At 59.4% G+C, this 13105-nt stretch overlaps 4 protein-coding genes across 4 annotated transcripts; 2 read left to right on the top strand and 2 right to left on the bottom strand.

Annotated features, from left to right (window-relative positions):
- Positions 1-896: 896 nt before the first annotated feature.
- PLICBS_008779 (uncharacterized protein) lies at positions 897-2863 on the top strand (the record flags this gene model as incomplete). The annotated part of the gene is made up of 2 exons (XM_018324749.2): positions 897-2786; positions 2843-2863. 2 exons carry the CDS (start codon positions 897-899, stop codon positions 2861-2863), a joined length of 1911 nt encoding a protein of 636 aa, XP_018176143.1.
- An 860-nt stretch (positions 2864-3723) lies between these two features.
- On the bottom strand, positions 3724-6076 carry PLICBS_008778 (uncharacterized protein; the record flags this gene model as incomplete). Its single annotated transcript, XM_018324750.2, has 2 exons — positions 3724-5963; positions 6049-6076. The coding sequence occupies 2 exons, from the start codon at positions 6074-6076 to the stop codon at positions 3724-3726; spliced, it is 2268 nt and encodes a 755-aa protein (XP_018176144.2).
- Positions 6077-6770: 694 nt separating this feature from the next.
- On the bottom strand, positions 6771-7508 carry PLICBS_008777 (uncharacterized protein; the record flags this gene model as incomplete). Its single annotated transcript, XM_065601455.1, has 5 exons — positions 6771-6837; positions 6912-6948; positions 7006-7290; positions 7352-7376; positions 7431-7508. The coding sequence occupies 5 exons, from the start codon at positions 7506-7508 to the stop codon at positions 6771-6773; spliced, it is 492 nt and encodes a 163-aa protein (XP_065457527.1).
- An 863-nt stretch (positions 7509-8371) lies between these two features.
- Positions 8372-12786, top strand: PLICBS_008776 (uncharacterized protein; the record flags this gene model as incomplete). Its single annotated transcript, XM_018324752.2, has 3 exons — positions 8372-8853; positions 8913-9582; positions 9631-12786. The coding sequence occupies 3 exons, from the start codon at positions 8372-8374 to the stop codon at positions 12784-12786; spliced, it is 4308 nt and encodes a 1435-aa protein (XP_018176146.2).
- Positions 12787-13105: the final 319 nt, after the last annotated feature.

Raw genomic sequence — 13105 nt, 5'->3', positions numbered from 1 at the left:
GTGCACTTGCCTTGATCCCGCACAAGGCAGCTTGGGGGGTAAGTACTAGGTAGGCAGGTGCTTGTGAACATCAGACGGAAGGCGAGACGGGCTGGCAGCGGCAAGTACGTATCGAACCAGCACAGAAAACACCGAATCGGCACTTGGCAGAAAAGAACATTCCAGGTCCCGACATGATATTTCATCTTCGATCCTCCTGGCGCCGACTTTGACTTTGCGGAGGCACGGCGGCTTCCCGCTGCTTATTCCCGCCAGACATGGGTGCGCCCAACGGCATGGATGACGGCCGCAAGGCCCCGGAACACCCCCTCCAACTTTCTCGCGCTCCCGCCCACCACATCCATCGACATCCCAGGGCCCGGCACCGCAGCCACCACCACCACCATGCACGCCTCAGCTCTCCCGCAGCACAGCCGGTTCGTCTGCTGCGGCGCCTTATCTCGCGTGCTTCCCATGGGTTGACCGAGCTTGTCGAGAGCGTCCCCAATGCTGCGTGGGGGCCGTTGGACGAGGAAACAACGGGCTTGGGGACCAACATCCATGCCTCCCTCCCTTTGATCGCCGTCGTCAACCTCCACCACCCCCCGCCAGCATCCACGCCCTTCTCCACGCCGCCGGCGCGGGGCTTCGGCTCATGGCACGCACTCCGGGCAAGCGCAGGAGAGAGATGCTTATTCCCGGCACGACGTCCGCCTCGCTGCCCTCTACATCTCTAAAACCCACCGAGGGCCGCTGCCTCGTTTGTTGGTGTGGCTGGCCCTCGGTTGTGCTGCACACACTCGCGACGCTCGCCGACTCGGTTGGCCCCCTCGCCCAGCTTGACGTGAGCCGCTCGCTTTCTCTTTGCCCTGTCTCCTGTCTGCACCCTCGAGACAGACCTAGATGAAGACTGCGCCATGACAGCGACGCGGCGGGCGCAGCATGATGCCCCTGGTCTGAATCCGGATCCTCACGGCGGCCTTGATGTCACCAATGGCGCTGCCCTATCGCCTTCGGACGTTGGTCTTCAGGACGAGAAGCGCCAACCGCCAAGGTCCCCAGACACAAGGCTGGACGCCGACTCGCCCATCGCCTACTTCTATCTCGACTTTGATACCCCCCTGCCCACGGTCCCTCCTCAACACCATGACCTGGGTCATGACCCTCCAGCCGATGGCGGCCGCGACGCCCTGCCGTCCTGCCCGGACCTTCGCCCGTACATCTCGCCGTTGCAATGGGGACCCGCGCGCAAGAACCTGCTCCTCGGTCTGGCATGTACCGCCACCTTCCTAACTGCCTACACGGCCGGTGCCTACTCTCCGCCTGCCAACATCATGGCCCATGACCTTGGCACAACGCGCATCGTCGTTCTGGTCGGCATCACCGTCTTCTGTCTCGGCTTCGCCATTGCCCCCATGGCCCTGGCTCCCATCTCCGAGATCTGGGGCCGCTATCCCGTCTTTGTCGTCGCCGGCATCATCTTCGTCGTCTTTCAGGCCGTATGTTCTGTTATGCCAGACGTCGCCGGCATGCTCATCGCTCGCTTCCTGGTCGGCGTTGGTGCATCCGTCTTCAGCTCCGTCGTTGGCGGACTCATTGCCGACCTGTGGGACAAGGAAGAGCGTAATACACCTATGGCTCTCTTCAGCGGCTGCGTCCTCGCCGGCACCGGCGCCGGACCCCTGGTTGCGACCGCCCTCATCGACGACATCGCCGACCCTACGATCGCCTGGAAATGGACTTTCTGGCACCAGGTCATCATGGATGCCATTCTCGTTCTCGCCATCGTCTTGTTCGGTAGTGAGAGCAGAGCCTCGGTCCTTCTGTCCCGCAAGGCCAAAGTCCTCAACGCCTGGTACGAGAAGCTGGAGCGACGGGGCGTCTACGGTTTGTGGATCGCCCAACCTTCCGACATGGTCGTCGCTGCCTCTGCGCGCTGTAGTATACAGACTTCGACTGCCGACACGAACCCGAGTCAGCCAGAGCTCAAGGATCTTAGCGGTGACGATGATCTCTCGTCGAGCAGCCGGCTGCAGCGGGTGCGATGGGTGGTACGGGCCGACGAAGAGCGGCCGGCCCTGCCCAAGCTCATTTCTCTTTCCGTTCGTCGGCCCTTTTACCTACTCCTGACGGAGCCCGTCGTCTTTTGGTTCTCCCTCTGGGCCGCCTTCTCTTGGGGTGTGCTTTACTTGTCCTTCTCCGTCGTTCCCTTCCTGTACAAGACGGATCTCGACCGCTCGAGCCGCGTCTACGTCTCCATGATGGTAGCCGCCGCCGTTGCCACGGCTGTCAGCATCGTCCAGGAGCACCTCCTGAAACACCCGCAGTGGCGCACGCACCCGGAAGACTCGTCGTTCCGCTACTCGGACTCGCGGCTTTGGGCTTTCATGCGCCGTAGATTCCCCGCCGAGGCGCCCGAGGCGCGGCTTTACTTTGCCTGCATCACCGCCATGATGCTTCCCGCCGGGTTGTTCGGCGGCTTCCTATGCCCCCGCGACATGGACGGCTACGCCGAGGCCGTCGGGCTGGGCTTCGCCCTCTGGGGCATCTACTCCGTCTACCTCGCCACCTTCAACTACCTCGCCGACACGTACCACATCTACGCCTCGTCGGCCCTCGCCGCCCAGAGCTTCTGCCGCAACGTCCTCGGAGGCGCCTTTCCCCTGCTGACGAGCGCTATGTTTACCAAGCTTGGGCTGCGCGGCGCGGGCGGCCTTCTTGGCGGTATCGCGACGGTCCTGACCGTGACACCTTGGGTTCTCGTATTCTGGGGGGAGAGGATCCGCGCGCGCAGCAAATTTGCCATTGTGAGTAAAGACAGCCTGGAGAACCCTGTGGTAGTGTATACTGATGGCGGCTGTAGTCTTTGCAACATAACGACTAATGTACCACCGCCGCGTGACAATGACGATGGTAGACAGCGCGTCTGCTGATTTATGTGCCTGAGAACGAACGGGGCGTGTTTGGGAAAATAGGCAGAAGCCTGTTGGGAACCGCGGGGCGGGACAAACTTGCATCGTATCATTGGGTACACATCACGAGGCATCTCAGCGATAGACTTGACTCTTTGGTTACTAGCTACATAGAATGGCATACAGTCCTTTCGACTTGGGTTATGTAGTTCTCTCTGTCGTATATACCGCTATATATTGCCGTTATTACTATCGTTCCTTTCGTTCCTTTCGTTCCTTTCGTTCCTTTCGTTCCTTTCGTTCCTTTCGTTCCTTTCGTTCCTTCGTTCCCGGTCCGACCAATCGTCGCGATCGTAGCTCTTAACACGGTCGTCGGTCGTCGGTCGTCACGGTCGTCGCGATCGCCTTCGTTATAGTTCGCGATGTCCCGGCAATCGCGATCTTACTCTTATCGCGGTCGTCGCGGTCGTCGCGATCGTAGCTCTTGATATGGTCGTTACGGTCGTTACGGTTATCGGGATCGTAGCCTTTATCACGGTCGTTACCCTTGTCGCGGTCGCTGCTCTCGCTGCTCTCGTTTCTGAGAACGGGACTAGATACGATCGCATATATAGTCCTATTCATTGAAAGAGACCTACTGCAACTGACCATTTGCACTTTTGCAATTTCAGCGATAGACTTGACTCTTTGATTACTAGCTACAAGGAATGGCACGCAGTCCTTTAGACCCGGGCCTTGTGGTTCTCTCCCATCGTACAGCTTTCGGGCCGACTGTGCAAAACGAGACCCGAAACAGGAGAGGTAAAAAGCAAAACAGCAAAAACTCCATCAGCTACTGGAAAACCATGTTCATGGGTATCTTCTTGGCGTCCTTCGCGCCGGCACGCTCCTTGGCGCGCTTCTTGGTTTTGTCCTTCGGGGATCCACAGGAGCTCCTGTCGCCGGGGGAGGAGGACACGGCGCTGCGGTTCGACCTAACGCTGCCGGTGAGGCTCCCCCTGGCGCTGCCCTTGTGTGACAGGGACCTGATGCTGAGCTTCGGCTCCGACTTACCGGCCGTCGGCTCCACCAGCAGACTGCCGCGGCGGATCGGGGACGCGACAGCGACGTGCGGCTCCGGCTTGACGCTGCCGGTCGTGTCGGCGATGCTGGACGGGCGAGAAGCGTCTTTCTCGTTCTTTGGCTTGGGGGTAGCGGCGAGGTCCGAGGTCGCGTCGCTGGCGCAGTGCGGTGTGCCTTCTCGACTGTCGGTGCCGGACGGCGGTTCACCCGTGGGCACGGATCGTTCCTTGGTCTGCGGCAGGGGAGGGACGGGCGTGGCGGGCCGCGCGCGTGTGCTGAGGCTTTCGACGCGGACAGGGTAGGCGGACGGAGGCACCACGGCGCGGATGATGTTGGGCGGCGGTGGCATCACTGGTCCCTGAGGAAGGCCCTTGACCTTGAGGGGCAGGGGGCCCGCGCCGCCACCCTTAGTGACGAGAACGATGCCGCGCCCCTGACCGGCGTCCAGGTACGCGGCCTGGCCCGGGAGCAGTGGCCAAGCCGTCGAGGGAGCGACGCGGTACGAGTGCTCCTGAATACGCACCGTGCGGATGTCGGGGAAGAGGGTGGCGAGGAGCTGGTGCGAGTACTGCTCACCGAAGCCGACGAGGCGGAGGGAGTCGAGCCGGCCGCGCAGACGGGCTAGGTGGTTGCAAACGGATAGATACGCATCGGGACAGTAGCTTGTGTCGAGTGCGGGTTCTGGCTGCCGCGCAAGAGGGGCTGGGGGTTGGTTGATGGCCGTTTTGGCTCCGGTGCTGGTGCTGACTTTTGTTTGGGTTGAAGTGCTAGAGGTAATGGTTGCCTGTGAAGACTTCTTGGTCAGGCTGGATTTCCTCGTGGCATTGACGGCATGCCAATCAATGGCAGTGACGGTGCCGTCCTGATGCGGCTGGCTCTGTGGCTCGTCTAGCTTTGCCGGTCGAGCTGATGCCGCGACGTCGCGCCTCTCTTTTGTTGGTGATGCCGTCTTGCTGGATGAATGGCTGCTGGCGCTACTCGCCTTTGACTGTGCATCCGCGCCGGCGGCATGCGAACTATGATCGCTGGGCACCGCGGCCGGTCCGGCGCCGTCTGTCCTCTTGCCGTAGAAGCGCCGGCACATCAGCACCAGATTCTCCAGGGGCAGCGTTTCGTCGCGCTGCATCTGCGCGATTCCAAAGTCGTGAAGAAGAGAGCCGAGAGCATTCAGGCCGGGGCCCAGCTGAGAGCCCGCGGGGCCGAGCCCGAGGCGCGACATGTCCACCTCGAGGATGATACTGCGCATGTACACGCCATATTTGTTGAGCCACAGAGTCGCAAGCGGGTTGAGTCGCGGGCCGACAAAGGGTGATAGGACCACATGAAAGGTGCTTGTTGTGAGAACAGTGACGAGCACCTCGGCGTAGAGTGAGAAGGAGCTGCGCAGGCACGGCTCCAAGGGCCGGATGATGTTGGCGAAATGGGTCATTGACGATGCGTCCCAGAAGCTGCTGTTGAAGCTGGGATGGTGGTTTAGACTGATTGGCTTGGTGCCCGAGCGACGGGCGACGCCCTGCTCTCCGTGCCGGACAATGCGCACGAGATGTGTCCATATGCGAAAGCGTACATCTGTGGGCAGGCGCGTGAAGAGAGTAGACGTCTGGGTCGGGCGTTTGATCGTCTTTTCCGCGCCGGCATTGTCGGCCCAGAATCGTGTGAGATATCGCTCAAACTCGACCTGTGAGAGCCGCAGGCCTGGACGTCGCTGGTCCTCGTGCCGATATTTGTGGTAGACGACGTCGACAACCCTGTCCCAGGGTGGGAGGGCCGTCCCGCCGTCTGGCTGCGAAGAAGTCGCGGGAGTCGTTGGCGCAGCCATGCCTGCAAGTGTCCTTTCGATCGGTGTGATGGGCGTGATGGGCGTGGAAGCGGCCTGTCGCTGGCGGAGGCGGGCTATCTTGCCAGACATGGCCGAGTCGTCGCTCGACAGAGGCCCGTCGGGATGCTCGACCAGTTCCCAGTCGCCTTGGCCGGGCGGCACGATGTTAAGGTTCGGGCTGCTCCGCCGCGCTGCGTTATTGATGAGTAGGAGTCTCTTAATGGGGGAGCAGGAGAAGGAAGGGGATCGGGATTGACTGAACGGGACGGCGTTTACAGTTTAAGGTTGTCTTTGCATCCTGCATGGCGATGGATCGCGGGAACGCGCCGGCTGGCCACCGTGATCGTGCTCTGACGTCTGTCGACGATCTCCGGAGTGGTGTAGGAAGAGGCATGAGTGCGTCACGGCTCGGGTCGTCGAGCTGTTCTTGGGTAAGAGGCCGTCGATGGGCGGGTGTCCATTTCAGAGTGGCTCGCAGCTGGCGAGGCGGCGGCATGTCACAGCGGGTGCCGAGCATCGTGACGACGTTTGCGCGACCGCTGGCGGCCACCTGTCGACTGGGTTTGAAGACGGTTCGAGTCTCGAAGCAAGCAGGAAGCAAAGGCTTCCACGTTTCACGTATGACGGCGCTCAGGCGCCTTTGTTGACCCTGCCTGCGCAGGTGCCACATGTGTGCTCGTTGGGACAACCGCGCGGCGGCGGCACGCAAAGAGGCGGCACGGCCATCGGTCGTCTAGGTATTGGCCGCCGGTGATGAGCGGACAGCTATCCTGATTTCTCTCGTTCATCTATCAAGCCGGATCGAATCTCACCATTTCGAGTGCAGATTGGCGGCGGCCATGGCGTTGGCCGTGGCGATGCGCCGCGCCCGCGGCCGTTGCTCGCGCATGTCTACCTCAGCACAGACGCGCCACGCTCGTCCTCGTACTCCACCTGCCACGCTCGACGGCTGCCATGCCCGAGTCTCGTAGCGTACATTTACCGTTCGAAAGGGTCCGTTACTTGGTCTTGTTCTTTTCCGCCTGCGCCCGCTCGTAGATCCAGTCGTTTAGGCCCTTTTTGTTCCTTGCGCGGCGTTAGCACGAATGGCCATCCGCAATGAAAGGGGCGGGATTTGCATCGGGGACCTGGAGTATTACCTGGCAATCTCAATAGCGTAAAATTGCATGCGAGGAACTGATGGCCTTAGCTCAGTCTTGTCTCAAAGCCGAATGAGAAACAAAGGCGACTCACCGAAAATGGTTGTGTCCTCCTCGTACTCGACCTTGGGATTGTTGCGCACCATGGTGCCAAAGTTGTAGTCTTCAATCGTCTTGTCGTAGGCCATCATAAACTTGCGCCACCGCTCCTTTCCCGTCTTGCTCTTCATTTCGTCTTCGTCGATGGTGGCCGCGGGATCAAACTCGGGGAAGTCGGTGGTGAGGTGCTCATAGATGTCGTCATCCATCTTGGTCAGGCGCAGAGTCGAGCCCTTGACCTTTTCGAGGATCGACCAGTACGTCTGCATGTGCTGAACGACTGCGGTGCGGTCAGCGGGGAAAGCTCGGTCAACGTGGCGCGGGGGTCGGGCAATGGCTACCTTTGACGGCGAATTGCTGCTCCATCTATCGGGCTCATGGTTAACGAAGAATCGAGAAGCGACGAAGCTCTGTTCGCACCTCTTCCATGTTGATGGCCTCCTCGGCGTTGAAGTCCTTGGGCACCGGGGCCCCGGACATGCTCTCCATGGGATCCATCTTGTCTTGCAGCTCCTCGGCGTCGCTGCTGTGCTATAGTTGTGAGTCGGTCGGCTTGTTCTTGCAGTGTCTCGACGTTTCGTTGTCGAGTTGAGGAATGACGGGGGTTGCCAAAAGTTCAAAACCTTGAGCTGGCGTGGGGCATGCCTTGAGCTGCATGCGGATATGGAGGGGCAATGACATCAAAAGCGTAACGTGCGCAGACGGCGATGGCACCGTACATTTGCACTGTGTAGGCACCAGACAGACGTCAAGTGTTGGTCGGAAACCGCAACTCCCAACATGTAGCCTACATGGGCAGCGAGTATAACTACAACAACTGGTGCAGCCTCAAGCTCTGTCACCATATAAAGTTCTCATACGCTCGTCTGCTTCATCGTTTCTCGCAAAATGTTTCACCTCCGCAACGACATCGTGCACGGTGACGGCTTGGGTGCCGGTTCAACACAAGACATCGTCCCGCGGCACGAGCCGTGTCGAGCCGCAGTCTCAGGCCGACCGAGACGCCTCTGCGATGAAACGGACACGCTTTGGTAAAGCCAGCCGCTGCGCGGATGCTGATGGAAAGCACTGCGATTGAGGGCGTTCTTGTGGCGGCTGCGTGCCCGGGCCAGACCTCACCATCGCCCCGCAACAATGGCCGCAGGACAATACCATAGTATGCATTCAAACATCCAAGCCACAAGCGATGGTCCCTGACGCCTCCATCCTAGGCTGGCGCGATAATGCCGCCACAGCCGCGGGTCGGGCAATCCCTCAGAGTATTCCTTCTCGAGATGCCGCCATGGTGACTTGTCACCAGTGCTCTCCTCCGACGGCTTTCTCTGCGTCGCCCATCATCAGCGTCCCAGCCTCATGAAGACATGACGACCGAGGCCAAGGCAGCGGCGGCCTCGCCGCCTCCGGCCGATGCTTCACTTCCCCTTGGGCCACCGGCGCCTGATCACGCCAAGGCATCGTTGGCCAGCCTCTTTGTCTTCACCAAAGCGTCACACCTGGCGACCCTGATTGCGGCGATCCTTGCTTCCACCGCGGCTGCTGGCCTTCGTACCGTCTTTGCAATATTTCTAGGTCGCATCTTTGACATATTTGCCGCCTTTGGCAGCGGCATCCGATCTGGAGACAGCTCTGTTCAGGGCGTTTCGGAATGGTGTCTGCTCTTGACCGGCCTCGGGCTCGGGAACTGGCTTGCCAGTGCCTCTCTGCTGTCGTTTTGGATCGCATTCGGAGAGCTTCAGGCAGAAAGCGCGCGCCGAAGCATTTTCAAGAGCCTCCTCTATCGTGACTTGGCTTGGTTCGACACATCCGAACGGGCCATGTCCAGTCTTCTAGTGACAGTTCAGACGTATGTCCGCACAAGTTGACCCCACTGATGAGTTTTCTCAGAATGCTGATCATCTATAGACAAACACGAGAACTTCAGCTCGCGACATCGCAGGTGTTTGGTCTCCTCATCTGCGATACTGTGTCCGCCCTCGCTTCGCTCGGTGTCGCTCTCTACCACTCGTGGAAGTTGACTCTTGTTCTCGTCGCTACGGTCCCGGTCTCAATCATCATCCTGTCCCATGCCACGAAGCGAATGGACCCTGCCATTCGGACACAAAAGACCCACCTGGAGACGGCCTCGAAGCTCACGTCCGCCTCCGTCTCCGCCATTAAGCTTGTCAAAGTCTACGACGGTTGTGACCGCAATGTTCAACAATACTACCGCGCGGTCAAGCGTGCGGCGGGTCAATATCTCATTCAGGCTCAGTGCAATGCGTTCCAGCTCGGCTACATTGCCTTCTGGGTTGTCTCCATGTTCGTGGTCGGATTCTGGTACGGCGTGGTGCTTGTGCAGTCCGGCCTCCCGGCAGGACATGTCTTGACCACCTTCTTCGCCATCCTGGCTTTGTTTCAGGGTGTTGAATCGGTCGCACCACATTGGCTGGTCCTTTCCAAAGGCATGGCCGCGGGCAACTTCCTCTCCGGCATCGGCAAGAAGTCGGACTCTGAGCCGCCACCTGCCAACGCTGTCAGCGCACATCCAAGACTCCGGCCCGGCCACAAGCTAGGCGGCATCGAGTTGAGAAACGTAAGTATCTCCGACGACTTTAACAAGACGCGACTGACCTAAATTTAGGTAAGCTTTGCGTATCCCTCGCGGCCGGAGAAGACGGTCCTGGAGCCGTCGAGCTTCATGTTCCCTGCCGGCCAAACCACCTTCGTCGTCGGCAAGAGTGGCTCGGGCAAGAGCACCGTGGCAAACTTAATTGCCAGATTGTACAAACCACTTACCGGGCAAATCTTGATTGATGGACGGCCGGCAGACGAGCTGGATCGCGACTGGCTGCGCGAAAACATTACGGTCATCCAGCAGACGAGCATCCTCTTCAACGACACGCTCTTCAACAATATTGCCCCGGCACACCCTGCCCCTGAACTGGTCCGCTACAAGGACGTCATTGATGCCTGCCAATTCGCTCTCCTTCAGTCATTGCTTGCGGAACTCCCGAACGGGCTCGACACTTTGGTGGGACCCGGAGGCTTCGACCTGAGTGGTGGACAGAAGCAAATGATAGCATTGGCCCGAGCCCGGCTCAGAGATCCCGCAGTCCTCGTTCTCGATGAGATCACGAGCGGCCTAGATAAGTTGAGGCGCGGCCTCGTCATGGATGGCATTAGAGAGTGGCGCAAAGACAAGACGACCATCATCATAACTCACGACATGGCGCAGATCGAAGAGAGCGAATACGTTTATGTCATGGAAGACGCTTCCATTGTCCAGCAAGGACCCAAGAGCGTTCTTTCCACTCGCAATAAGGGGGCGTTCGCCGTTCTATCGGGCGGGGCTGACGAAGACGAGGATGGTGACGACGACGATGACAACAACGTCGTAGTACAGAAAGGCGTTCAGTTCTCGAGATTCTCGACCAGCGACGCCCGAAGCTCGTCACCAACATCATGGTCTAAGTCATGCACTACGCTCAATGCCTCCAACGGCCCAGAGAGCTCAAGTCGAACGCTGCTCTACATACCGCCATCCATCTATTCCGAGTCCGCTTCGTCTTGGAACGGAGTCATATCCGGGCTCTGGGAACCACCCATGCCTCCTCAGAAACCTCAGCTCGCACGGCTGACGACACTCATAGAGTCTGACCTGCGTGATTTCTCGCAGTTCATCGACGACCAATTTTCACCTCCGGATCGTGAGCGGTCTAGGAGTCGCAGTGTGGGAATGCTGTCCCCTGTCTTGCTTGAGGGGTCAAGTCTGGACCCTTTTGCAGACAAAGACGACGACAATTTCCTATTTGGGGCTGCCAACCGGCGAAGTAACATATCAGTCCTCCGTCGCGTCACCACCCGAAAGCGTCTGGAGGAATCGACGAAGGCAAAGGAGCCTACGGACCAGTGCCCTCCCGGCTCGAGCCTGTCAGCAACGATGAAAACGCTTTGGCCTGCTTTAGGAGTCTTGCACAAGATTGTCTGTATACTTGGCTCACTCACCTGCCTCATTGGGTCTGCGGCTACACCGGCATTTGGCTTTTGCTTGGGACATCTTCTGAGTGCCATGTGGTCATCAGGTGATAAAGCTGCCGAGGGGAGAAAGTGGGCCTTGTACCTCCTCGCCATAGCCTTTGTGGATGGTATCTGTCGGGGTGGCGGTCGGTATCTCATGGAAATTGTCGCACAGGCATGGGTGGACAACATCAGGGTCGAGGCACTGAAGAGGATCCTCCAACAGCCAATATCGTGGTTTGACGACAAGAGCAACTCGCCGAGCCGCATCAGCGAGGCTCTCGAGCGGAGCCCAGAAGAGATGAGGAGCATCGTTGGACGGTTCGTTCCGATCGTCCTCACCGTCGCCGGAACCGTTTCGATAGCCGTCATTTGGGCCATGGCCACCTCCTGGCGGCTAACGCTCGTCGTGCTCGCGCCGTTGCCGGTCGTCTTCGGCGCGGTGAAAGGATACGCGGCGGTCAACACGAAGTGGGAGGCGAAGTGCAATGACGGTGCTGAAGACTCGAGCGCCCTGGCCACCGACATTCTCCTCAACCTTCGTGTCGTGCGATGTTTAACCATGGAGGACCACTTCACGCGCAAGTACGACGCGACGGTCAGGCGAACGCTCGGCCTCGGGCTGAGGCGCGCAGCGTACAGCGGCTGGCTTTTTGGCCTCTATCAGTCGATGGGCTACATGCTCGTTGCACTCATCTTCTACTACACCATGGTGCTCTTGGCAGGAGGTCTGAAGAGGGAGGTGACGCAGATGCTCCAGGTCGTCAATGTCCTGGTCTTCAGCATTGGCAACGCCTCGGACATTCTCAGTGGCATACCTCAGCTCACCATGGCTCAGGCTGCCGCGACGCAGCTCCTGAAGTATGCCAGCCTGCTCCTGGAGCGACGAGGCTGCGAGCAGTCCTCACGGAAGCTTCACAGCGGGCCTCTTCCCGTGAGAATGCGCAGGCTTACATTTGCCTACCCCCTTCAGCCCGAGGAACCAGTCCTCAGGCACGTATCCCTGGACATCAATTCTGGAGAGTGTACTGCCATTGTCGGCCAGTCAGGCTGCGGCAAGTCAACCGTCGTCTCTCTGCTCCTGGGTCTGTATGACCCTCCGCCGGGGCGTCGCGGCGGCGGATCAGCGCTCACGTTCTCCCATGTCCCGCACAGCGATGTCGATATGCAAAGTCTTCGCTCCTTTGTGGCCTACGTGCCGCAGTCCCCCTTCATCTTTCCCTCCAGCATAGCCGACAACATCACGTATGGCCTGGCGGCAGACTCGGAGCCACCGTCCGATCGCCTGGCCAGGGTCATGCACGCAGCACAGGCAGTCAATCTGCACGACTTTATCGCATCTCTTCCGCAGGGCTACGATACCATCGTCGGGGACGGGGGGCTGACGCTCTCGGGCGGACAAGCGCAACGGCTGTGCATTGCGCGGGCGCTCATTCGTCGCCCACGGCTTCTCGTCATGGACGAGCCCACGAGCGCTCTCGATGCCGAGAACGCGGCCGCCGTCCGTCAAATCATCGGAGACCTGGTCCGGGGCCGGTCAAGCCTGTGCAAGTCGCCGACAGAGATCAGTGCCATGCCCGACCAGGCCGACGAAATGGCCATTGTGCTTGTCACGCACAGTATAGACATGATGCACGTGGCAGACAAGATTATTGTTCTTGACGACGGAATCAAGGTTGAGGAGGGGACGAGCGTCGAGGAGTTGGCGCGGGCCAATGGTCCGTTCAGCCGTCTCATGAGCGGAGGAGTCTGGGTGGACGGCGATGATGCAACGAGGTAGCCAGGGAAGGGAGCCGGGATCGTACCGTGGTGCGTAGTGAGCTGGCTCTCACGGAAGCGACATTCCCACGGCTAATTTTCTTGGATGGGCTAGGAAATAATGACGATACATGGAATCATTGTACATGCAAATAGCACTGCCTGGAGCTCTGCGCTTCGGCCAGCTTCTGATGAACTTTCACCGTTTTCCAACAGTATAACCCATTCTACTCCTCGTTACTGTTATTGCTCCCATTGCCCCCGTTGCTCCTGTTGGATACCTGCCACACTTCGGTCACCCGAAGCGCGAGGGACTTTTCGTTTCGCTGCAGGCTTGGTGC

This window comes from Purpureocillium lilacinum, assembly GCF_023168085.1.
Source record: "Purpureocillium lilacinum CBS 284.36 DNA, scaffold_6, whole genome shotgun sequence".
NCBI classification, from domain to species: domain Eukaryota; kingdom Fungi; phylum Ascomycota; class Sordariomycetes; order Hypocreales; family Ophiocordycipitaceae; genus Purpureocillium; species Purpureocillium lilacinum.
The sequence above is the reverse complement of the archived record's forward strand: the minus strand, read 5'-3'. Positions and strand labels throughout refer to the sequence as shown.